Genomic DNA, 27,545 nt, shown 5'->3' with positions numbered 1-27,545 from the left:
TGTGAAATCTTTCAGAAACGTTGCAGAGCGTGCGACTCGATTCTTTGAGCAGGTGTCGCCAAGCAGCGTGCAGAAAGTGGGCAACGAATGTCTCGGTCATTCGAGTTCGCTGACAGGTGCGGGGCGGCGGCAGCCGGCGCCGCCACCGTGCTACCATAGTGCGGTGCCTCATTATATGAGACGAGGACACTTTCCGCGATGGGCCAAGCTGCCCAGCACGGGCATCGCCCTTGTGTGCGCACCCTTAGTGTTACGTTGTGCCTCAGCGGCGCGACAGACTGAGGACGGACAACGGCACTGCCAGGAGCAGACCCCGCGCTGATGTCAAGTGCCTCCACTGTGCTGGTGTGCAGAGCGATGCGCGCGGCCGTGCTGGGGCGGCTGGCAGCCGTGCTGCTGCTGTGCGGGGGCGGCGGGGCGGCGAGCCAGCCGCTGGCGGGGGCGGCGGCGGCGGCGGCGCGGCTGCTGCGCGAGGCGCGCGAGTTCGCCGAGGCGCAGCCGGAGGACGCGGAGCCGCGCGCCGAGTACGACTTCGTGGTGGTGGGGGCGGGCTCTGCGGGGGCGGCGCTGGCGGCGCGGCTGTCGGAGTGCCCGGGCAGCAGCGTGCTGGTGCTGGAGGCGGGCGGCGACGAGGCGCTGGTGCCGGGCGGCGTGCCGCTGCTGGCGCCGCTGCTGCAGCTCGGCCCGCAGGTGTGGCGCCACCGCAGCCGCCCCGACGCCGCCACCTGCCTCGGCTACGTGGGCCAGCGCTGCAACCTGCCCGCGGGCAAGGTGCGTAGGGGTGGGTGCCCAGGCACTGCCACGCACTCTGCTGCCACGTCTGTGTAGCAATTCTAAACACTGGTGGCGCAGCTCGCGGCCTCATCTATACATGCCATACACTGAGGCGACAAAGGTCGCGGGGAGTCTCCTTCTGCCTGGTGGAAGTCCCCTGCTGAACCACTGACCCCTGGTGCCGGTATGAGCGCCCACACCTCCGAAGGCGTTGCCGGTGCACGATTTTCTGCAACAGCTGACCCCTCGATTATGCCGTACAAATGTTCAGTGGGATTCGCGTCGCGTGACTTGAGTGGCCAAATCATTTTCTCTAATTGTCCAGAAGGTTGTTCAAACCAGTCACAAATGCCGGCCGGAGTGGCCGAGCGGTTCCGGGCGTTCGAATCCTGCCTCGGGCATGGATGTGTGTGATGTCCTCAGGTTAGTTAGGTTTAAGTAGTTCTAAGTTCTAGGGGACTGATGACCTCGGATGTTAAGTCCCATAGTGCCCAGAGCCATTTGAACCAAGCAATCGCAAACAATTGTGGCCCAGAGACATGACTCTGTTGTTGGGGAACATGAAGTCCATAACTGGCTGCAAATGGTCTCCAAGTAGCCGAACATAATCATTTCCAATCAATGACCGGTTCGGTTGGACAAAGGACGTAGTCCATTGCATGCAAACACAAGCGAAACCATTATAGAGCCACCACGGGCTTGCTCAGTGCCCTCTTGAAAACCTGTCTCCGTGCTTCGTGGGACCTGCACCTCACTCAAAACCTACCATCAGCTCTTACCAACTGAAATCGGCACTCTTCTGAGCACGCCACGGTTTTCCAGTCATCTAGGGTCAAGCCGATACGGGTGTGAGCCCACGAGAGACGTGATACGCGATGCCATGCTGTTAGCAATGGCTCTCGCGTCATTCGTCTGTTGCTATAGCTCGTTAACGCCAGATTTAGTTCTACTTAGCTAACGGATACGTTCCTCGTACATCCCACATTGATTTCTGTGGTTATTTCACGTACTGTTGCTTGTCTGTTAACATTGACAACTCTAAAAGGTAACACTGCTGCTCTCGGTCGTTAAGTGAAATCTGTCGGCCACTGAATTCCCCGTCGTGAAAGATAATGCCTGAAAGCTGGTATTCTCAGCACACTCTTGACACTGTGGCTGTCGGAATCTTGAATTCCCTAACGACACACGAAACCGAATTTCCTATGCGTCTAGGTGCTACTACCACTTCGCATTCTAAGTCCGTTAGTCCCTGAAGTGCAGCCACAATCACGTTGGAAACATTTTCACATGAATCATTGGAGTACAAATCACAGCTCGACCAATACACTGACCTTCTACACCTCGTGTATTGGCGCCGTCTGTATGTGCACGTATCACTATCCCATTTCTTTCGTCACCTCAGTGTAAACTGAGGTCCGCTGCGGCGTTTTCTGTCTGTGTATGAAGGTATTTTGATACCGTTTTCAATAATAGATAGACTGATCCCTGCAAAAACAGATGGGGCCGCCACCAGCTTGCATAGTCCATTGCTGACAACCTAGGTCCGTGGCTTCGTGGAGTCAGTGCCACATTCGAACCCTACCATTAGCTCTTAGGAGCTGAAATCAGGATTCACCAGAACGCGCTACGGTTTTTCCAGCCGTGGTCCAACCGATACGGTCACGAGCCCAGGAGAGGCGTCGCAGGCGATGTCGTGCTGCTAGCAAAGCCACTCGCGTCCGTCGCCTGCTGCCCTACCCCATCAAGTCCAAATTTTGCCGCACTGTCCTATCGGATACCTTCGTCGTACGTCCCACACTGATTTCTACAGTTACTTCTCGCAGTCTTGCTTGTTTGTTAGTACTAACAACTCTACGCAAACGCCGCTACTCACGATGGCTTAGTGAGAAGTATTCTCGGCACACCCTTGATTTCGTGGATCGGAATAATCAATTCCCTAACGATTTCCAAAACAATGTCCCACGCATCCGGCTCCAACTACCATTCAGCGTTCAGAGTCTGCTAATTCCCATGATGCGACCATAATCACGTCGGAAATGTCTCCACACGTCACACGAATCGCCTAAGTACGAGTGACAGCTCCAGCAGTGCACTGGCCTTTCACACCGAGTGTACGCGACACCACCGCCCCCTGGATGTGCGCAGTACGCCCCCGGTAGCTGAGTGGTCAGCGCGACAGAATGTCAATCTTAAGGGGTTCGATTCCCGGATGGGTCGCAGATTTTCTCCGCTCAGGGACTGGGTGTTGTGTGGTTCTAATCATCATCATTTCATGTCCATGGACGCGCAAGTCGCCCAAGTCGCGTCAAATCGAAAGACTTGCAGCGGCGAACGGTCTACCGTACGGGAGGCCCTAGCCACACGACATTTACATTTCTGTATGTGCATATCGCTATCCCGTGATTTTTGTTACCTCAGTGTGTTAACACGCTACACTGCAAAGACTCCCTTAGAGACGCCACCTGGTTTGGTGTTTTTTGGCGCGCCACTGAGTAGGGCTAAGACGCGCGCCGCTGTCCAGGTGCTGGGCGGCTCCAGCAGCGTCAACTACATGATCCACACGCGCGGCAACCGCCGCGACTTCGACAGCTGGGCCGCACTGGGGAACCCCGGCTGGAGCTACGACGACCTCCTGCCCTACTTTCGCAAGCTGGAGAACGTCTCCGCGGTTCCAGACCTGGGTGAGTACTGCCACGAGCCTGCCACCCTGGCAGACTCCAGGGTGGGTACAGTACTGGACTGAGAAGTCTGGCGAATCATTACAGAACCCTCTCTCCGTGGATTACATGACCCACCAGGCATATTGCACTTTCAAATTCATGTCCAACAGGCACAATACGCTAGTACAGGCCATTAGCAATCGGCCTAAGCCATTATAAAGTCACAATTAAATGAGCATTACAAACAGCAACAAAAATAATACACTGCTACAACAGAAATGCAGTAACATGTTTAACAAAAATAAATCTGAAAAGATCCGAAATGGAAAGGATTGACACTTAATAAACACTGTCCAGCACATTAATGTGAGCACCTGTTAATAGCCTGAATAACAATCTTTTGCAGAGAAAACCTGCAGAATGAGAGTCAGTGACGTTCTTGAAGGTACCAACAATGTGGAGTCATGCCAACCCCAGTGCTATGTGCAGCTGCAATAGGTTTCTCCGATGACGATCCATGGTGCGAACAGCCCGATCCGGGATGTATCACACATTCTCAATTGGGTTTAAATCCGGAGAGGGTGGGGGGTGGGGGGGAGTGGTGGCTAGGAGAGTACGGCAAACTCATGCTGATGCTCTGCCAGCCACGAGAGGACAACGCGAGCTGTGTGACAGATTGCATTGTCCTGTTGGTAGATGCCATCGTGCTGAGGAAAAACCAAACTCCGCGTAGGACATCGTCCGCAAGGATAGATGCTTACTTGAGTTGATCCACAGTGCCTTCCAGAATGACGAAATCACCCACTAAGTGAAACAAAATCACTCCGCAGAACATATCGCTCCCTCCTCTACCCTCGATTTTTGCGACGATTGTTAAAGGGCCACGTCCACCAAAAACCATCTATCTGATGGAGCATAAGGCTGTTTCATCTGAAACGGCCACTTGTCACCGTTCAGTGGGCATCCTGATGCGATACTGGCGCGCAGATTCCAGCTGTCGTCGCCGGTAAACAGCTGCCAACGTGAGTGCACGGATCTGGCGCTTCCTGCAGACTCCCGTACGGAGCAACGTTCGATGAACGGGTTTTGACGAGGCGCTGTTGGCAGCCCCTCGGTTCATCTGGGCTGCCAGTTGCACGCCTGTTCGCCCGTACACATCTCCGCCGCAGTCGTTCACCCCCGTCATCTGTGGCCCATGTTGCACCAAAGTTGTCTCGGTGGCAGTTTCATAAATAGCACCACTTTCCCGTGCGCGGTATATTTTAACCGCGGCTGCGTTTCCACCCTCAGCTGGACGTCAGATAATTCATTTCCGCATTTTGACAAACGCTGCACGTTCTTCCGCGTCCCCCCCCCCCCCCCCACCCCGACCCTTTGCACACCCTCCAGTGGTGTAGCTGCGACTTGCTTTCTGCGAGTGGTCACTGCAGGCTGACATCGAACGCAGGCGGTGCTCACATTAATGTGCCTGGACCGTGTGGTTCTCTATAAACAGCAGCCTCAGTAGTTGTAGTAGTAGTTGTTGCTTTGATTGGAACACGCTAAGTGTACCTTCCTGCCGCTTTTCTGTAAAATTGTGGGTCATAAATGGATATTGAGCAAGCACTCGACTACTGAAACCGAACGAGCAATAAATTAAGAACAGCTACAATATCTAATATGTGATAAGACGCTAAGCCCAGTGGCAAACCGCGAACTCCCGTCGAAAACTGGGAGCGCTTCCAAAAAATCCGCCCGACAGACGTACTGGACGCCGCAAGTGTCACACACTGCTGGCTTCTCTCCCCGGCAGATGACTATACGTATCGAAGTGCTGTCTGGAGACGAGTCAGCAGCAGTGGCTGGAAGGTGCAGAGCCACGGCTGGGGAGCAGCTTCTTGTCACCAACGTCCTGTCATTCTTCCTCCCAGTAACGTATGGTCCTGTATCTCAAATGACTGAACCCGGTATCAGCAGTCAGTGGGGAAGCGTAAATTTTCAGGCCGTGGTGTCCCGACGAAAACATCAATCTGAGACATGAGTTCCGGCAGAGATTATCACAGAAATCTATCACTTAATTTGATCGATTGTTTATAAGGAAAATTCATTTTTAAATCGTCAGTTTGACTCAACTCCAGACAATGGAGCCCTTAAATTAATGCTGTCATGACAATGATCAGGCGCACGAAACCCTAAAAACCATAAATGAATGCATGCTGACAGCAAGCATAAAAAAGGCTGCCACATACTAAAACTTAGAAATAAAATACCAGATACTGTTACATACTGAGCACCACTGTAGACGTGATTAGCGCAGACATCAGGAAGAGTGATATCAAAAACTACTCCAACTGCTAAAAAATAATATGAAAAGCAACATTTGACGTGAGTCAATCGTATCCCACTGAGGCTGTAAACTAAATCTGTCTTATCAGTGGCATCTAACAATAGTTGTAAAATCCGATCGTATGTGTTTCTCTCACTATACAGCTACGTCCTTTACCGCTAATTCATCTGATACGCTCCTTTCAGTTGACAACTGGCTCACGCTCTTTGCACGTAACAACCTTAGCACCTTTCAAGAATTTAGTGTACAATCTCATTATATAATATTAAGAAATAGTACGCTAGCGTATGACGACAAATACACAGAAGAGCCAAAGAAACTGGTACACCTGCATAACACCGTGCAGGGCCCCCGAGACCACGCAGAAGTGCCGCAGCACGACGTGCCGTGGGCTCGGCTAATGCCTGAAGGAGTCCTGGAGGGAAGCGGCACCGTGAATCCTGCAGGCATGTCCGTAACTCTGTACGAGTACGAGGGTGTGAAGACCTCTTCTGAACAGTGCGTTGCAAGAGGTCACAGATATGCTCAATAATGTTCATGTCGGGAAAGTGTTTAAACTGAGAAGAGAGTTCCTGGGGCCACTCTGTAGCAATACTGGACGCGTGGGGTGTCACATTGTCCTGCTGGAATTGCCCAAGTGCGTCGGAACGCACAACGGAATGAATGGATGCAGGTGGTCAGACGTACGCTTCCGTATGTGTCACCTATTCAGAGTTGTATCTAGACGTGTCAGGAGTCCCATATCACTCCAGCTTCACACGCTGTCACGTCCCGAGTCAATACGCAATAGCATTTGTTGCACTACTTTGCAGTACAGCTCGCAGCTTTGGAGCCGTTGGCGGCGAAAGAAACAGCCGTTTGTATCTTGGCGTGACTCAGTCACGCCTGTCGCTAGCCTAGCTGTGGGAAGCGGTACCTTTGTCAGTTCGAGCGACAGAATACTCAACCCCTAAGAACCTAAATAAACTATATTCAATATTATTCAATTGAGTTGAAAGTCAATATACTGTCCTTTGCTATTAAAAAGAAAATTGTGTAAGAATCTCAGCTTTCTAGCTGGCATAACCAGAGTTAGAGAAAATTACCTAGAACACCCCAAACCGAGACTTTTAAGATGAAAGTCAGTTAGGATTCACAACAGTTTGTCTTTCAGTGTCATTTGCAATCATTACTGTATTTCACAAAATGCTAGGTCAATTTGTTTGAATTTTCGTAATTAAAAACTTTAACTATTTCTCATTTTCTTAATATTAAAAGCGGAAAAGCTCAGTATTTATTTAATTTGTTGCTACGTGAGCAAATGAGAATGAGTGAGAGTGTATGTGGGACATACGAAAAAATTCATCATCATCTCACGTTAAACATTACGTCACTATGTCACGGGAAAGTGTTAAGCAGGCAAGACGCAATGAAAAATGTAATTTCCCCACCGTGGTGATGACGTATGCCCAAGGGTACCTGCTTTTCTAAAAAGGCAGCCAGAATAGCCATTTCCAGAGTAATAGTTTTCTGAAGTTATTTGAAGATTAGTTTTCTTTTCGCTTGGTTTTGTTAAACATTTTTTTTTTTTAAATTTGCATCATGAAGTGTCGCAAATGCATCTGTGAATAGGCGTACGACAGTTTTAGCACGAGAAAGAACTCGAACGATTGTTTTGATTGTCTGGTAATTTTGTACAACCAATCAGAGTTAGTCGTTTCCCGCGCATTGCAACTAGTTATAGGCCCCGGAAGGAACGGCAGTGAGGAGTCTCCAGTCACCTATCGGACATGCGGGTCATGTTGAACGCTTCCGTCTTTGTTGTGTGTAAAATGAAGAAATAATTGTCTTTTCGTGTCCAGATAGAGTGGCCGTAATAGCAATTGCATTTACGGACAAGTTTGTGAAGTTTGGAAGTTTTTGGATTGTTTTGTTGGAAAGAGAACCGCGTGTGAACTTTCCGCCTTTGTAAAATTCCGCGTGACATGTTTCATATTCGTTTATGGAATATTTGGCGATCAATTTCTGTATTAGAAATCGACTGAAACAGGACCGAATGTGAAACTCGTATATTGTAGCAGAGTAATGACTGTAAATCGCGTAATAATTCAGGTCGGGCTTAAGTACATTCATAGCTGTCTTGTGCGTGTACTGGGTTGTATGGACTGTGAGCTGAGGACACTGATATTATTCGTTAATTAAATACGAGCTGATGGCAAGTGTTTAGTTTTGAACCTAAAGAAATAAAAGAACTCGTTGCAGAATTTTGCCATTTTTATAAAGAGATGAAGCAATCGCCCTCCACAGGAAATTTGTTGTAAGATATTACAGGATACCTTGCTACTAGATTTTACGGGGACTTTGCAAACGTAAGTATTGATGGTGTTTTACTTGAACGCTGCTTTTAACACCGTCTGAACAGTATCTACGTATGCGGAGAAACGGGTTGATGATCTGACGCCGTAGTGAGGTAGGTGGAACTCTTGTAGTGAAGAGTACGACGAGAGACAGTAATGAAACATTTACGACGAACGAATCATCTCTACCCCGTCAAGTCGCTACGCCCCATATAATTACAGAGGCTCCACCAGCTGGCATAGTCCCTTGCTGACATGCAGCGTCCCGGGTTTCGTGAGGTCGTCTCCATACCCGTATACGTCCATCCGCTCGATACACTTTCAAACGAGACTCGTCCGACCAAACAACATGTTTCCGTTCATCAACAGTCCAATGTCGGTGTTGACGGGCCCAGGCGAGGCGTAAAGCTTTGTGTCGCGCAGTCATCAAGGGTACACGAGTGGGTATTCGGCTCCGGAAGACCATATCGAAGACGTTTCGTTGAATCGCTTGCAAGCTAACACTTGTTGATGGAAGCAATCTGCAGCAATTTGAGGAATTGTTGCAGTACTTTCACTTTGAACGATCGTCTTCAGTCGTCCTTGGTCCCGTTCTTGCAGGATCTTTTTCCGACGGTAGCAGTGTCGCAGGATTGGATAGTTCACCGGATTCATGATATTCACGGTACACCCGTGAAATGGTCGAACGGAAACCCACACTTCATCGCTGTCTCGGAGATTCTGTGTCCCATCGCTCGTGCGCCGACAATAATACCACGTTCTAACTCACTTAGATCTTGGGAACCTGCCACTGTAGCAGCAGTAATTTATTTAACAACTGCGCCAGACACTTGTCTATTATAGGCGTTGCCGACCGCAGCACCGTATTCTGCTTGTTTACATATGTCTGTATTTGAATACGGATACCTACATCAGTTTCTTTGGCGCTTCAGTGTAGGTACATGTAAAGATACGGCATACGACATATTTTTCATGGCGAACTGACCGTGGGTAATGGTCTTAAGTGCCATGTCGAGGACGTAGTACGAAACTTGCATTGTGCAGGAAAACAATGAGCCCCCGACAAATGTATCTGAGTTCTTCAGTGAATGGTCTGTTATACCGAGTTTTGTTTTGAGTTAGTATATGGTAAGCATGCCGTCATGGAGCTGACGACCACAGGTCATGGAATTAAAGGTATTTCAATCCTCTGGAAGCGTTGGCCAGTTGGAGGCTGAATAGGCGTTCCGACCTCGGACGAGACGGGCCACCTGTTTGCCAGATGTGCTGCCGGCTGCCCACCGCCCTGGCTCCAGCGTGGCCCACCAGGTGCGAGGAGCAGCCACTGCTGACCGCGCTGAGAGCGCAGCACGGATTAAGACTGCACTCGGACCGTCAGCTGAGACCATCATGGGCCGTGTTACGCAAGCTGGTCTAGGAACAAGGCGTGCCGCCCACCGGACAAATCCTCCACCCGTGCAAGCCGCTCTTGCCTTGTACGAAAAGACCCAATGGAGTAACGAATGCCAAAGAATTATATTTAATTGTGAGAAATTCTTTTCTTTCCGAGTACAGTATCCACCAGGACGACAGCAAGCGCCGAAATGTATCAGGATGCGATCAAGGCAAAATAAAATATCACACAGTGGGTGACTTATGGGTAACATGGGAGTGCCTTTCAGGTGTGAGTTACGCAGAAGTGGAAATACAACTATTGAATTGTCTTCCGATTCAGAAAATGCCCACCCCGTTTGAAACTGTGTCATTCTCACTTTATGGTGCATTTATTTCGTCCGTGAGAGTACTTCAGTTGAAGCACAGACATCTGAGAGATCGTTGTACTGGACATTTAAGGAAGCAAAGTTATGTGATAAAAAAATGTAATACGTCACACTAGATTAGGAACGTTTAAATGCGTACCACACTTAATACATTTATTCTTTCCACCACGGAACACATTTCTTGATAGCTACATGATCCGGTGTTTCGTATTTGAAGTGAAATATCGGGATAGTTCGGATTACATACTGACAGACACACCTGTAGTGCAGTTGTAATTAACAGGTTTTTCTCTCTCGTTCGTGTATATTCCTTTAAATTATCAGGCACTCAAGTAGGAACGTCCTTGATTTGTTGACACGCAAGTAAGTCCTAATTAAGAGGCGTGGAGGCTGCTGGTTATGAAACGCAGCATCTTTGCGAGACACAAACGAAGCAATTCGTTGCGTGGAACGTAACGCAACATCTGCGAACAGCAACAACACCGTAACTGCTAGGACGTCGGACATCAAGTACAAGAAGATTCTGACGATGCGGTCATATGCATAACAGAGATACCGCCCTTGCAATGTTCTCGCGCACCAAAATCGTTGCTGTGATAAGACGTTATGTGCCTAGTAATGTTTATATTACACACATATTGATAACAGAATAACGCAGATGAATTTTGTGGTAAGTGTTACGAGACGCTGATAAAACGTTTAAAGCAGTGCTCCTGCACTAGCTGACAAAGTAAAGATGCGATTCCAAGCTGCTTCTTCGCCGGCCAGTGTGGCCGAGCGGTTCTAGGCGCTTCAGTCTGGAGCAGCGCGACCGCTACGGTCGCAGGTTCGAATCCTGCCTCGGGCACGGATGTGTGTGATGTCCTTAGGTTAGTTGGGTTTAAGTAGTTCTAAGTTCTAGGGGACTGATGACCTCAGATGTTAAGTCCCATAGCGCTCAGAGCCATTTGAACCATTTTATTTGAACCAAACGGCTTCACATGATTCTGTCCAGAATATTTTCACAAACATTCGCACGGAACGAAATCACACGTCGACAGATACGAGGGAAATTCAAGGTGTTCTCCGTCTGAAAATTTGTTTTATTTTCAGGCGGAGAGGTTGCGACGGATAAGGTAAATGGGCGGTGGTTCGTCGGATACAAGCTACTGGACTCCCAGGAGAGATTCAATGACGTGATGGTAGCTGCGTTAGTCCCTTGCCGAAAACTTGACTTGGAGCCTTAATTTTCAATCTCGATGCAACTTCTGTGTCGAATCGTGGATATGATATTTTAAGGGTTGAAGTAAATGGGCAGGTTAAGGTTCCCATTTTTAATACATGAATATGGTCACCTTTTACACTATTAAATTTAGTCCACCGAATTTTTAATTTGTCAGTGTGACCAGTACATTATTATTTGTCCACAGGAGCAAAAAATCCGTCTCTCTCTTCTACATGACCATCATCTGATGTAGGTCTTTGTCGATCTTCTCTTTCGTTTGTTTTGATTAGGCAATGTAACGCATAGAAGCAAATCCGAAGAATACGATGGCATGCACCATTCGAAGAGAATGCCAAGCTGCATTGCAGCAAGTGTCCGAGCGGTTCGCAATGGCACCTGAGTGAGACGGCACGTAGTATTCGTGTTTGTAAATTGTTGGGTTTGGCTTGAACAGCAACCTTACACTGATTATTAACAGGCGGCGGCCAGCAGAAAGCATTGTCATATCCAAACCGTAGCATTAAAAGTGGTAAACAGGGTCTGTCGGTATCTTGGGTATCTCAGCGCAAGTTCACGTAACTTCAGCCGGCAATTAGTACGTACGCCGTTATGAATTTTTGCCACAACCACGGCAGTCGCACGTTGTGATTACTATCTTTCAGTGGATGCACGGGCACACTGCAGAAAACAAAGCGGAAGACACCTTTAATGTCAACTAAGTCCTCTTTTATAATCATTAGGGTTGCACTTCGAAAAACGTACCATTGTATCCCAACTAATAATTCCGTATAATCACCTTTCTTGAAAAACTTAAAGGTTCGAGGTTACAAGATCGCCTGATACAAGTAACTACACGTACCTTGTTTTATACATGATGATTGGGTCGCAAAAGCCACGAGAAGGCGATACGGTAACTGTAGACTGGCATCGTCAGGGACTACGATTTGACCGTACATTCTCCCGTGTCGACTTCACGGTCGCACGTGTCTCCTATCCTGTGAGAGGTTCAGTCGGACACGCTGAATAATACTCCCATGCCATTCGACGCTGATTTCGATTTCAGCACGACGGAACCGCCCTGCTTTTTAGCAGACAAGTGAGAGCACATCTGCAGGCCCCCTTCCCGGTCGGTGGCACTGTCTCACGGCCTCCACAATCACCCAGTCTGCCTCCAATCGTTTCTTTCTCGTGGGCGTATCTGGAGGGCCTTGTGTACGAAACACCTGTTACATCGCCAGAGGACCTAGTGTGCAGGATTGTTGCGGCAGCAGGATCTCTTAGAGATACATCAACAGCAGGGTATCTTCGAGGTCCGTCAAGTATCTTTGAGAGGATGCGCTGTTCAATGTAGCGTCGATGTGAGGCGTGTCTCGATGCATCTGGGCAAAACTTTGAGCGTCTCCTGTAGCGAGAGTCAATTTGTGGCACATGACTGACTGCAGCGCCATTTAGTGGCCCCAGGCCGACTTTGCGACCCCCGTACTGATCCTTGCAGTCCGATGTGTCATTTCAGTTTGTAAAGTTTTTTTTTAATTACCCTGTATATCGTCTTTGGTTCCTTAGTCGGTATCTTGATAACTGCTTCTTCGTGTGCAACATTTGTCTCAACGACTAAATAAACAGCTTTTATATTGTCAGTCATATGTTTTTGCCCCTTTTAGTTTTGAGCACACTGTGTCCAGTAACATGTAATTTGGTTTCGCTGTGTTTATAAAATAAGTATACAGTAAAATAGCCTTAAACGCATTTCTACATTAAACTCCTATTGCCAAGTTAATAAAAACAATTACAGAACTTTTTAATTAATCCAGTAAGATTAAGTACGTACTTTCCTCAAAACTATGCCGCTGTGTAATTAAATTTGGTTATATCCTACTATCTAGGCTGTCCTGCTGTGAGCATTTATGTGCATGTTTTCCTATCCCCACTAAACGTTTTCCGTTTTTACATGTATTTACACTGTATGAGGAAGTATTGCCAACTACCGATGTGGATCATTCTGTCACGGTATTTGTGCTTTGGTGGCAATATTCATTTGAGTTTTCATCTGTTCATAGTGCGTGTAAGTTATGGTGAGGCAAAAGTAGGAGAGAAGGTGACGGAGGAGTGACTAGTAATTAATATTTAGCTTCTAGCATTACCTGTGTGCGTCTATTATCTTGGATGGTAGGCAGTCCTACATTTATCTACAGAAATTAAACATACCTTCCATCTGGCTGGTGTATGAGTCTACTAAGAACCACAGTCTGTATTACAGCTTTCGAAAATGAAGAGCCACGCGTGTGGCAGATGAACAGCCTTTCACGCATTCGCGGAAACTGACCTTAAACACGACGGGGTAACCACGGCTGTCCACCCAAAATAAATCTAGATTGTTTGGTTGGTTGATTTGGGGGAAGGGTGCCAAACAGCGAGGTCATCGGTCTCATAAGGACTGAGAAGGAAGTCAGCCACGCCCTTGCAAAGGAACCATCCTGGCATTTGCCTGAAGTCATTTAGCAAAATCACAGAAAACCTCAGTCAGAATGGCCGACGTGGGTTTGAACCGCCGACGTCCCGAATGTGAGTTTAGTGTGCTAACTACTTATTACGGTACACAATGTGGCGATCCGTGTGGGTATGGCAAATGCCCGGTGAACGTTATCTGCCAACGTGTGTAGTGCCAACAGTAAAATTCGGTGGCGGTGGTGTTATGGTGTGGTCGTGTTTTTCATGGAGGGGGCATGCAGCCTTTGTTTTTATGCGTGGCACTATCACAGCACAGGCCTACATTGATGTTTCATGTATCTTCTTGCTTCCCATTGTTGAATGGTTACACGACAATAACATCCATGTAATAGTCTGGCGTGCACAGAGACCTGACCTGAATCCCACAGAACACCTTAGGGATGTTTTGGAACGCAGACTTCGTGCCAGGTCTCACCGACTCATATCGATACCTCTCTCCTCAGTGCAGCACTCCGTGAAGAATTGGTTGCCATTCCCCAAGAATCCTTCCAGTACCTGACTGACCGTATGCCTGCGAGAGTGGAAGCTGTTCAAAAATCGTTCAAGTGGCTCTCAGCACTATGGGACTGAACATCTGACGTCATCAGTCGCCTAGAAGTTAGGACTACTTAAACCTAATTAACCTAATGGCAGCACACACATCCATGCCCGAGGCAGGATTCGAACCTGCGACAGTAGCGGTCGCGCGGTTCCAGACTGAAGCGCCTAGAACCGCTCGGCCACAACAGCCGGCGTGGAAGCTATCATCAAGGCTAAGGGTGGGCCAACACGATGTTGAATACCAGCATTACCGATGGAGGGCGCCGCAAACTTGTAAGTCATTTTCAGTCAGGTCTCCGGACACTTTTGATCACATGGTGTTCGAACAATCGACGGATGCACAGCCGCTGTGAATTTCCTGAGCGAAGTTATTTTCCCGCGTAGGCTGTTTAACTTTTGTGATAACCGCTTTATTCCATAATTTAGCGATTAGCTAATTTCACCACATTAAAAAACTGTAATGAATGTAGCGCGAAGTTGCGTTCTATGAAAGCTACGGTTCGGTAGTTTTGGTAGAGTACATGAATGACGTAGTAAATTGTAGGATTACCGGTAGCATTGGTAGGGAGATAAATGTAAAATAAAATGTGAAAGACAAAAAAGGGAACCGATGTCTTATCTTTGTTTGTTTATTCTCCACGTAATTAGAACCGCACATCGTTTAGTGTTAGCCCTTTAACTTCTGCATTTGTACGTAACCAAATCAATTATTTTTTATGCAAGCAGTGGTAACATGTAGAAACATTAAAAATGTACGTAATTATTCTTATTTTCTACTCAATAACGAGTTATTCAACATTCCTATATGACTGGCAAGTTTCCGTAGAAGGTAATTAATTACACGAGTGTTTTTATCAAGGCAGGAGATGCAAGGCCGTTATACCAATTGTAAAATTAGAACTGGGTTAGACAATAACTGTCATACATATATTATCTAATAAATGCGTGTATGGTGTCTTCAGGTATGTTTTTGAATTCTCTTATTCTTATATGTCATTCTTATATCAGTTGTTAATTCTCATAATCTTATATTTCATTTATATACTTATTCTTCAGGAGGATTCGGTGCATTCGCTTCGACTATATGGATCGTACAAACAATCGACACAGAGTATTTCCCAACAGTACGAGCATCGCGTGAAGGCACGTTTGCCTCTCCTCGTACGAATTTCACTCGGAAGAGAAACGTCATTGACACTTCTGAAGACTACACGCGTCGGCAGTAATTTAACTGCTGACGTCGCATAATGGATCACTTCTCCGAAAACTGACGCTTGCAGTTGATCATGTATCAGTATGCACCACAGGAATTTCACCGAAAGCAATTCTAATCATTTTTCCACAGCTTTTTTTAAATTCTTTCGCGGGACGTATAGAGCTAGTAAACGAAAAGAAGCAACATTGCTTCAGTATACATTGGGAAACATTTGTGTTTTAATCTTCTATGGACTCGGTTAGATGAATGACCGACAAAAATAAAAGTAATAATCAGGTACCGTTAAGCCGCAACTCTAGCAACTGTGCAGCAGCTGCGGCTGACTGCATATTCCGTAAAGGGCACAGAAATTACCTCGAAAACTTTGACGGTCGTTTTCTCGATAAGATCGATTATCTGTGGATACGCCGGGACAAGTGTTTGCTTATTTTGACCCCTCTTCCGCTGAGCGGGTTGTGGCACTTGGGACGCGCTGCCGTCGCCAGAGTCTGCCGCCTAGTTGCGCAGCCCGCACCTCGCCTCGCCTCGCCTGCCGCTGCTCGCCGCGACTGACCCCCTGGTCTCCCTGTGCGCAGCGGCCGACGCCAAGTTCCGCGGGACGTCGGGCCCCGTCTCCGTGGAGCAGCCGTCCTTCCGCACGCCGCTGGCCACGGCGTGGGTGTCGGCCGTTCGGGAGCAGCTGCGGCTGCCGCTGGCCGACTACAACGCAGAGGACCAGGCCGCCGTCAGCTTCCTACAGGTACACCAGTCGAACCACACGCCTCGTCCGGCACAGCGTTCTGAGCTGTGCGCTTGATCTGTTATTCTGAGCAACGGCTTAAACTGGTATGTACCCTTCACCCTGTGGCTCCTGCAAGATGCAATTTCCACCCCCACACTACTACAGAAGTCAGACAGAGGCTCCTAACGTTCTAAAGAGAAATGCCTGAAAACTTTCAGCAATAAATATCTTCTGGAGTCGTCCGCTGTAAGGAAATGACACAAGAATTCACAAAATCTGTTTACGTAACTAGCGGGATACTTGGGTACTGGAGTAGTGCTAGCTAGTGTAAGAAAAACATGAAACTAACGAAAGTTATTATTTATTTTCCAAAATTCTGAGAAACCACAATGGCACTTTTAGTTATGAATTGAACAAGTTATATCCTGGTTCTTTTCGGAATGTGAAGTTACCTCTCAAGGTTAGGATTCGCTAGTAAAATTTCTATACAAAGTTTAAAATGGTTGTTGTCTTGGCAGAATGGCTGAGAGGCGCGCCTACTCAACTTGAATAATTATCCTTCAGAATGTTGCTAGGTACGGTCGAGGCTGTCGCGTGTGAAATTCAGTGAAGTGTACTGTTGTGGAGGAAATACGGGGCTCGCAATAGCTGCAGCGCACAACACCTTAAGCTGCGATGACTGCTGTCTGCGCCGCTCGCTGCTGACGAATAAGATAACTCTCGTTCTATCTAGATTGACCTTCGCCAATCAAACTCTCCCTATGCCTTGATGAAGCCGAGGATTCCCATCCGCCCCTAGTCTAAATATTGGCGCGGTACACCGGTCAGAGAACCAGTCCACCGCCATGCCACTCAAAATTCGCTCGCAGGCTTTTAACTATAACTCCGTTCGTTCACTCTGCACAATAAGTGTGTCGGCCAACACAGTTAACAACACTTAATCGCAAGGACTCGATATAGAGTAGGACTCGATATAGAGTAGCACTTCGATTCGCTCTCGGCAGAGGTGCTCTCCCAGTGAAGTACTCAGGAGAGACTTGTTCCTCGCTCAAAGAGCGACAATGGAACCCCGCCTCTCCACACCAGACGTGAAGGGGTATTTCTTTCGGTCTCTTCCATTATTCCTTCAGCTCAAGGCGTCAGAAATATCGTCTGACAATCGGCATTGCTCTTCTAAAACGGGAGAATGACATTTCGTTTCAGGCGACCAATCCGGAAACCTGTAGCATTGGCGTTTGGCTTTTGCAGTCTCCCTGTGAAAATCTCTGTAACTGCGTGCTATGTGTAAAGAATGCGTAGGCTCGCTGCTCCCACACAATGTAGCGGAATTTGCTTTTAAGCCGAACACGGGGTCGTTCCCCCCTTTTACTCGGGCCCACGCTGTCCGCTACACGGGCGGTCACCGGCGACATCGGCTGTGTCATCCTCTGAAAGAACCGGCGTCCCGTTGTCCGGTTTCTCTCCCGAACTAAAAGAAGCTGTGACCGTCGTGTATGGAATGTATGTGTGTACGCCAGCCTCGAGTATTTCAAACACGGTGCGCTTACTTGTTAACTGCATATCGTTTACATGAATTCATACAACATTGACTTTATCTTATCGAGTTTGGGCTCGAATGAAGAGTCTTGATGTGCGGAATATGATTCTGAGGGCAGAGTATGAAAACAATGAAGGTCAGGAGACCAAGACGTCTTACAGCATCTACAGGTATGCGCCACGCATACAATTTCTGGAGGTGCTTACAACTTTCCCATACGCAAAAAAATGGTTCAAATGGCTCTGAGCACTATGGGACTCAACTGCTGTGGTTATTAGTCCCCTAGAACTTAGAACTACTTAAACCTAACTAACCTAAGGACATCACACACATCCATGCCCGAGGCAGGATTCGAACCTGCGACCGTAATAGTCGCGCGGTTCCGGACTCAAACGCCTAGAACCGCTCGGCCACCACGGCCGGCGCCGCGGGAGCCTACGGAATTATACGAAACTAGTTAGTCATGACATTTTAATCTTCTTATGTAACTGCGATCTGGGTAATAAAAACTTTTGTAAAGCAAATTAAAGTTCAACAAAGTACATAAAGATCGCCTTCTCCATTCCTGATGTCAGGCGTCACTAAGAGTAATTTGTTTTTAAGACAATCGATTTCGATTTCTGAACTCAATAACTGCTTAGGAAATTTTATCTTCTCCTCAAAATGCTGACTGAACCTCTTCCTAACTAAACAACGATGTAGGTAAAACAATAATAATAATAATAATAATAATAATCATTATTATCGAAAGGTTCAATAATGAGAATTTACCATCTACATCTACATACATACTCCGCAATCCACCATACGGTGCGTGGCGGAGGGTACCTCGTACCACAACTAGCATCTTCTCTCCCTGTTCCACTCCCAAACAGAACGAGGGAAAAGTGACTGCCCATATGCCTCTGTAAGAGCCCTAATCTCTCTTATCTTTGTGGTCTTTCCGCGAAATGTAAGTTGGCGGTAGTAAAATTGTACTGCAGTCATCCACAAATGGTGGTTCTCTAAATTTCCTCAGTAGCGATTCACGAAAAGAACGCCTCCTTTCCTCTAGAGACTCCCACCCGAGTTCCTGATGCATTTCCGTAACACTCGCGTGATGATAAAACCTACCAGTAACAAATCTAGCAGCCCGCCTCTGAATTGCTTCTATGTCCTCCCTCAATCCTTCCTGACAGGGATCCCAAACGCTCGAGCAGTACTCAAGAATAGGTCGTATTAGTGTTTTATAAACGGTCTCCTTTACAGATGAACCACATCTTCCCAAAATTCTACCAAAGAACCGAAGACGACTATCCGCCTTCCCCACAACTGCCAATACATGCTTGTCCCACTTCATATCGCTCTGCAGTGTTACGCCCAAATATTTAATCGACGTGACTGTGTCAAGCGCTACACTACTAATGGAGTATTCAGACATTGCAGGATTCTTTTTCCTATTCATCTGCATTAATTTCCATTTATCTATATTTAGAGTTAGCTGCCATTCTTTAAACGAATCACAAATCCTGTCAAAGTCATCTTGTATCCTCCTACTGTCATTCAACGACAACACCTTCCCGCACACCACAGCATCAGCAGCAAACAACCGCACATTGCTATCCACCCTATCCAAAAGATCATTTATGCAGATAGAAAACAACAGCGGACTTCCCAGGGGCACACCAGATGGTACTCTCACCTCCGATGAACACTCAGCATCGAGGACAACGTACTGGGTTCTATTACTTAAGAAGTCTTGGAGCGACTCACATACTTGGGAACCAATCCCATATGCTAGTACCTTAGTTAGGAGTCTGCAGTGGGGCACCGTCCTATCGACGAAAGTCATTCCAGACAGAACACAAAGTGGGACACAACAAGCACTGTACAGCGGAATCGATCGTAATGATCGGCGCATAAGCCTCAACTGATACAGTGGAACCACTGAAAACCTCAAAATGGATGAACCGGCAGGAATCGCGAGTCTCGACTTTCGGAATGAGAGCCCGTCTTCTCCAGTGTCGCATCTCGCTTGTTTGTATTCTTTCTTATAATCATTTTTTTTTTTATTTTTGCACCACAATATGTGACAAAATACGATAGAGCACTTTACCTACAATCAAAAGTGTAGTAAATGTGTATCTTCCGACATAGCACACGCGAAATAATTAATAACAGCACTTTCGAATGAATGTGTACAGCATGATATTGTTGGTTAGTTCTAACTGCTTACTGTCAATACAGTGGCAATAGTGATTAACCAACTTTTCATCCAAAAGCATTTTTCAGTGTCCAAAACAAAATAGCGAACGGTCAGCGGAAAGATTATAACTTTTTTACGACACGCTCTGCCACGTTTAAATGTTGCCCCTATCACAATCCCTGGAAAGACGGATTAAGTTCTTTGGCCTATTACCACTTTGTCTACAGACAATGAGTAACAGTTTTATCGAAGTGCGGAGCTGGAAAACGGACAGAGACTGAGTAAATTTATTGGTGAGCTCATAATGAAGAATGTTATCTATTATAGTCACATTAGCATTTTTCATCCGACGCTGAAGTCACCTGCCCCGGAACGCTCACGCCCTGCAGAGCAGTTTCTGCGTCCATGTCTACTCGCTTCCCACAGTTTGCAGTACTTGGTCATTCGCGATACGCGTCTGCCAGTACTTTCTTATGCGAGCACTCTTTGAGTAAACCCAACCGTTTCAGTTAGTTATACGAATAAGTGGTGTCTGTTCTTTCGAACGATGGAGGGAAACTAATAATTTTAAGTAGGGTCGGTCCACAGGTTTCGTATAATTATTTAATATAATTGTTTCCGTTAGAGCAGTCAATTTAATGTTTATTTACTGGATTCATATAGCCGCTGATGTTTGGACCAGGGGCTATATTTGGCCAATGTGTATATTCATATTTGAGACTTCTGCCTAATGATGAGTGGTAATACTGGAAATTTCAGCAAAAATAAATAAAAAATAAGTTATTTTAAAGCCGTAAAAGGAAAGAAGCATGTTTAATAATGTAAACTTAAGACACCGCTTCTACGACAGGCAGAATAAATGAAAAAATATGAAAGAAAAAGGGACAACGCAGTGTCAAATTATCCCTCGCGAGTAGCTACGGGATGGGCGTGTTCACTTATTCTTGAATTTCCCCTTTTACATTTGCAGCATGCTTTAAGGACAGAATCAGATACCTCTTTGTAGCCATCGACTCTTACCTTCTGTGGAGGAGACTGAGGTGACAAAAGTCGTGCAGTAGCGATATACACGCAGGCAGATGGCGGTATTATCGTGTACGCAAGGTGTGAAAGAGTGGTACACTGGAGGAGCTGCTATTAGTACTCAGGTAATGCTAGTGAGTAGGTTTCCGATGCGACTGTGGCCGCACGGCGTGAATTGACAGACTTTCAACACGCAATGGTAGTAAGGAATTCAATATTCCCAGATCCATAGTGTCAAGAGAGCGCCGAGAATAGCAGATTTCAGGCATTACCTCCCACCACGGGCAAAGCAATGGCCGACAGCCCTCACTTAACGACCGAGAACAGCGGAGTTTGGGTAGAGTTGTCAGTGCTAATGGCGAGCAACACTGCACGAAACAGCCGCAGCAGTCAATGGGAGGATATACGACGGACGTGTCCGTCACTGCAGTGCGCCGCTACTGAGTTACGGCAGCGCACCAAGGACGCGGGTGGCCCTGCTAGCAGCACGACGCCGCCTGCAGCTGCAGTGCCGTGGTCCCTGGGCGACTGGCAGACCGTGGCCCGGTCAGGCGAGCCTCGGTTCCAGTTCGTGGGAGCTGGCGGTGAGGCTGGAGTGCGGCCCATGCGTGCACGCAAGCTGCCCACAAGGCAGCGCACACGCCGGTCTCGCTGACGGCGCGGCCTGTGTTTAAATGCAATGGAGTGGGCCCTGGTTGCGTTCGGCTACTTGGGCACCACTTGCACCCATTCACGGACTTCGTTTTACCAAACAACGGCGGAATTTTTCATGGACTGCAATGGCCCATGTCACGCGGCGACAACGCTTCGCGAATGGCTTGAAGAACTTTCTGAACAACTGGAGCGAATGATTTGGCCACGCAGCTCGACCTACGTGAATCCCATCGAACATTTATGGGACGTAATCGAGAGGTCGGTTAGCGCACAAACGCTTGTACTGGCAACACTTCCGCAGTTACGGACAGCTATAGAGGCAACATTGATTAACATTTCTGCAGGGGACGTCCAGCCACTTTCGGAGTGCACGCCGTGTCGAGTTGTTGCACTACGGAGGTGTGACACGAAGTTAGGAGGTATCCGGTGACCTTTGCCACGGCGTACATCACAGGGCGGGACTTCTGCACAGACGTAGCGTAACACACGTGACAGTCAAGGCACTGCAGAATAGCTTCATTAATATAAGTGGCCGTCAGCAGGGTGGGTGGGTGAGGTGTGAACACAATCTTCTCTGCACTGTGCTAATGCACTTGTTATTGATTCATCCACTTTGGCCCCTCTTTTACTCATCTCTCTTGCAAGTGGCCACGAGTTCGAGTGCCGCTGCGTGTGCACGCCGGTCACTCGTCACCTCTCACGTGTCCAGGGCACCACACGCAACGGCACGCGGTGCAGCACCTCCAGAGCCTACCTCATGCCGGCCAGGCGCCGCCCTAACCTGCACGTCAGCAAGCGCTCTCTCGTCACCAAGGTAAGCCGCAGAGTCACACCAGCCTCCTGCTAATTAATACTCGTCACTACGCTGACCTTTTGGTTACAGCGTCATTGCAGTACCTGCAACTTACACACTCTCTCTCTATATAACACAGCAGGTAACATACATACTTGGTTTTGTCATTTACCTTACGAAGTTGTTGTAAAGAAATAAGGTAAAAAAACTGAGGGCCCACAGAAAAGAAACACGCTCTGAAGGAACATCGAGTGCAATTTCTGTAAAAATTGATATCTGCCTACTATATCATGAATACGGTGCACCCAATGTCATACTTCTACCTTGCTCTTCCCCTCATCCGTTTTTTTTCTTTTCTCTCCTTCCTTCGTTCGTTCCTTCTTTCCTTCCTTCAACAGATCACTGAATCACCGATATGGAAGAAATAAAGGAATTAGCAATAGTGAAGCACTCTTCTACACAGTCACTAAATAATAAAGTTACTTCTTTAGGGTATAAACGTTGCCTTCTCATGTGCCTTTTTCCCCCTATTTAAAAATACTCCTTACCTTCCACTTATAAACCAGAGGAAGCAGTATTTTTCGTACGTTTGTACTTGTCTTTCAGTTTTCCTCATAGGCGGATAACGACAGAGACTGCGTTGTTATCATACTGTGTCGTCTTAAAGACGCACTCTCTCTCGTTTATTTTTCGCACAATACTCTTTTGGTTTATGTTAAAATGTGAAAGCTATTGTTTTTTTTTGGGGGGGGGGGGGCGGGAGGGGGCACTGGAAAATATGGAAGTAACAGACGTCACCTCCCACAGAACAAATAAGCCTTTAAAATATGCGTTATTTTCAGATAAATAGCATTCGTACTGACGACGTAGAGAGGCTTCATAAACAGCATTATTAATTAAATCGCATCCATCTCCCACCCTCCGGCTCCTTCGAAAAAATAAAGAAAAGAAAACAATTGTATATTCTTATCTTAGACCGCACCTGCCACAATCCTAATTCATGCGTGTCACAACAAGAATCTTTGCAGTTTCTTTATTGGAATGAGACTGCTGAAATTAACTTGAATCAAGCAATACAACAAATCAACACTCGCTACTGAAATAGCTCTCTGAAAGACATAGATGTCTTCAATTCGCCAAGACCAAATTGCTCTAGCATGGAGATCCGAGAGGTGGGACACTACACTCCGAGACTCTCCTGAAGACATGTTTACTTAACAGGACCACAGGGTGGTGTGTGTGTGGGGGGGGGGGGGGAGGGGGGGGGAAGGGGGGCAGGAAGGAATACAAATACAAAAAGCAGATAATCCGGGTTCGAATGCACGTCTGATATAAACTTTCAATTATACAGCCGCTGTATCGATGCACACAGATATGTTAAAAAATCACGATCACTGCTCGCCGCGAACTGGATTCCGTTTAGTGGCGTTGCGACGGCGTACCGTGGTAACGAAAGTACGTAAGCGGAGCAGACGTGCACCTGGGATCGCTCTAGCGGAGACGTACGCTACAAATGAGGAAATCCATTCAGACAAGCTACTCTGACAAAGGAAAAATTATTATTAGGCAGAGCCTGTGAATGAGTATCTCGAAAACGGCGGAGCTAGTCGAATGTTGACGTGCTGCTGTCGTAAGCAACTACGGAAAGAGGTAGAAGAACAGAGAAACTACCACTAGGCGCTAAATCGTTGGATGTCCACGTCTCTTCACAGAACGTGGTTTCCGGAGGCTTGCCTGTCCTGTACAGTAGGATAAATGATGATGTGCGGCTCCTCTGTCCAAAGAGCACAGTGCAGGCGCACGCACAAGTGTTTCGGAGCGCACCGTTGGTCGTACACTGTTAAGCATCGAACTCCGAGCACACCACCCCTACTCGTTCTCACGTTCAGCCAACGACATCGTCAGCTACGATTGTAGTGGGCACGGCACCATTGGGATTCGACCGTAGGTGGATGGAAACGCGTCGGCTCTTCCGGTGAACCACACTTTTGCTACGCCAGGTCGCTGGTCGTCGCCTCAAACGCAGTCATCGAGGTGAACGGCGGCTCGAAACGTGAGCGCGCCACGGACGCAGGCTGGTGGGAGCGCTTTATGCTGCGGGAGGCATTCTCCTTCGCTTGCACGGAGTCTGTGGTACTAATGGAAGACACGCTGACAGTCGCGAACGACCCGCATTCCTTCATGCTTTATGCCTGTCATCTTTCAGCAGTACGAATGTCTGTGTGTCGCAGCAAGAACAACGGTACAGTGGTCTGAGGAGCATTACAACGAACTGACGTCGATGTCTCGGCGACCAACCTGACCTCATGCAAATCCAGGAACCCATCTGGGTCGCAATCGGCCGTCATCGCCGCGTACGCAAATCGGCGGTCCGGTATTTACGCGACTTACGTGACCCGTCCATCGACATCTACTTCCACAAACAGCAAGCGAATAAACTGTCTGATACCTGAGACGCAGGATTAGAGACGTATTTCGTTGCAAAGAATCACGTGGTCATAAATGTTTTGGCTCATCAGTGCCTGTCGAACTGTTGTCGCGTCGTATACCGCAGACCTCTAACGAGAATTGTGTCCGTGACAACCGTCGCAAATGTACTCCGTACCTCGAGCCACTGTCAAGTGTCATGACAGCAGGAGTTACGGGTCAAGTTAGTTTGGTAAATTTAATGTTGAGGAGAAAAGAATTCAACTTACTGGTGGAGAGATGGGATTACTGAGGACTAGTAAGATGATCTCTGTCACTAATGTGATTGTCAAGGTAACACACTGACCCCACTACGGTCCGAGACTCCATACATAAAACGCTCATCATCGATAAGCTATCGTCCAATCTCCTACGCCATATGAATGCACGTTATAGGTATGAAAAATTTGGGGTTTTAGCACCCCGTCCACAATAAGGTCCTTAAAGATAGCGCACAAACTGCTTTCGAGACAGGTGTACTTTGCATATTAACTATCCCGACATTTGCCTCTGACGATTAACAGAAAACCTAAAGCTGGACGGATGTTTCAACCACAGCGCCGTCTCCTTGCGTGCGAGTTTTCAGTTATGTGAAGAGAACAAGAGATAGCATTCCGAACAAAGTACCTATGTAATGTGGTCTGCCGAGTCAATTTCTAGACTGTCCACGTATTACAGCCTGTGTTTACAGAGAACACAGGCTGAAGGTCACACTTTCGACTTCCTTCTCACTACTTTGGCTTGTGACTCAGCTTCTGTTTCAGTATGAGTTGCAGAAAGATGGTTTTCAATGGGTTCTGCGTTACACTGTCTGGTAAGAACGACGAAAGCAATTTAGGTCACCATGGCCGTTCATTGGTACAGGCATTATCCCCGGCAGTGGAGAGAAGCATTGAATATAACGCCCCCACTCACACAGCTGGAGAAGTTGTAGTAAGGACACCGCCACTGCCTCCTTCGCTTTCCTCCACCGCCTCCTGTGTTTACTTTCTCCGCCTCTCTGCGAGTGCTGGTGTCCTCCTCCTCTCTCAGCGTGACAGCTCTAATATGCTCGCAAGCCAGTTTCTTTTGTGAAAATTTTCAAATAAACTGAAAAAAGGTAGAATGAAGCAGTTGGTGCCCCACTTTTCAGTCAGAGTCTTTTAAGCGGCACATTCACATTTTCTATGCTCTGATAGGAGAATTTTTTCGCTGGTCGCCTTCTTTTCCCTGCTGCAACAGGACACTTGACGCATATGAGAAGAACTTTATTGGTCAGTAAAATCACATAGTTTACTTGCGTAAAAGTAAAATTAAACAAACTAATTTTACACACCTACCCGATTTTACAAACACAAAATTTTTTTATGTCCTTCGGTACTACAACTAGAGGTCCACAGAGCCCTTGTGATGATAACGGAGACACTTTACATCATATTTCTCCATGCCACGCGATTTTCGCCTCACATTGGTCTTTACGTGCGTATTTGACGTATACAAGTAAGATAATTTTGAAACTCTGTATCTTCGAAATGATAAAGACATTAAGAAAATTTTCAAGGACCTTCCATATCGGATTGTTTGAATAATAATAATAATAATAATAATAATAATAATTACAATCCTCTTCCAAGGACTGTAATCCCATTTTCCGGTCTCTACCCATCTCAAGATAGTTATGTGTTTCCATTCAGCCGATAATTAATTATGTTTTTCGACATTATGTTTTCTGTCATTCTGTCAACGTGATCCTTTCATTTCATTCTATTCTCCTCTATGTTCTCACTGACTGAAATTACTTTTAAATGTGATCTCTTTGTTTCATTCGTAATTTTATCCATTTTATTACAGCCATTTCATATGACTCAGGAACTTCATCTCTTCTAGCTGTATACGTATTTGTTCTTTTTCTGTTACTCTGCTACATTCGTAACCATATACAACAGTAGGCATAGCCATGACTCTATGGAGTTGTATGTGTGTTTCTTTTCTCGTTTTTCTTACTTACGTTCTTCCAACTGTTCCACAGACAGCTTGATATTTATTAACCTTCATCTGAATGTGTTTGTCAAAATTAAAACTAACATCACATCCTAGATAACTAAAGTAGATACTTATTTTATAATTTTCTAATTTATTATTATTATTTTCGACCTGACTGGATTCTTTCCTTTGAAAGCCGTCATCCTTGTCTTATTTGCAGCTATAACTAAGTCGTAATATATCTTACGAATATATCGCACAAATTTCAGCCATCTGCTGCGCATACCCGTCTTTAAATCCTCTGCTGGGCTTTGGTCCGCTGGTGACAGCAAAACTAGAGTAAAAAAACTGTTTGTACGTTTTCCGAAGAACCACCCGTGAAGTAACGGTGCCTCCTCCCATCAAGTCTACCGTAGACCACATCAAATGCAAAAACAACGAACCGATTTGCTCCATTTGCCTAAGTAGGAGCAAGAGTGTATACTTATACTTTGACACTGTACTCTAGACGATCCTTCTGTTTTTATTTATTTTATTTATTTATTTAATTATTTATTGTTCCGTGGGACCAAATTGAGGAGCAGCGTCCATGGTCATGGAACGAGGCAATACATGAAATGATAGCACGATAGTAGAAACAGATAAAATTAAATATGAGAAACGTATTCAGGCGACAATTCGTAAGTTTAAATAAAGAAAATCAACAATGTAACACTGGAATTTGCTTAATTTTTCAGCTCTTCCAGGAGCTCATCGACAGAATAGAAGGAGTGAGCCACGAGGAAACTCTTCAGTTTAGACTTAAAAGTGTTTGGGCTACTGCAAAGATTTTTGAGTTCTTGTGGTAGCTTATTGAAAATGGATGCAGCAGAATAGTGCA

The 27,545-nt window shown here is 46.7% G+C and overlaps 1 protein-coding gene across 1 annotated transcript in view; it reads left to right on the top strand.

Moving 5' to 3' along the window:
- The first annotated feature begins 321 nt into the window (after nt 1–321).
- The window catches only part of LOC126285278 (uncharacterized GMC-type oxidoreductase Mb1310-like), a 51,226-nt gene continuing 24,002 nt past the window's right edge, over nt 322–27,545 (top strand). The window contains exons 1-4 of the mRNA XM_049984567.1: nt 322–771; nt 3,296–3,455; nt 15,900–16,063; nt 22,154–22,258. Of these exons, the coding sequence (XP_049840524.1) occupies nt 322–771; nt 3,296–3,455; nt 15,900–16,063; nt 22,154–22,258 (879 nt within the window). The remainder of the gene's footprint in view (nt 772–3,295; nt 3,456–15,899; nt 16,064–22,153; nt 22,259–27,545) is intronic.

This window comes from Schistocerca gregaria, chromosome 8 (assembly GCF_023897955.1).
Source record: "Schistocerca gregaria isolate iqSchGreg1 chromosome 8, iqSchGreg1.2, whole genome shotgun sequence".
Taxonomy (NCBI): domain Eukaryota; kingdom Metazoa; phylum Arthropoda; class Insecta; order Orthoptera; family Acrididae; genus Schistocerca; species Schistocerca gregaria.
Note: the sequence above shows the minus strand (reverse complement) of the source record. Positions and strands in the feature narration are given on the sequence as shown.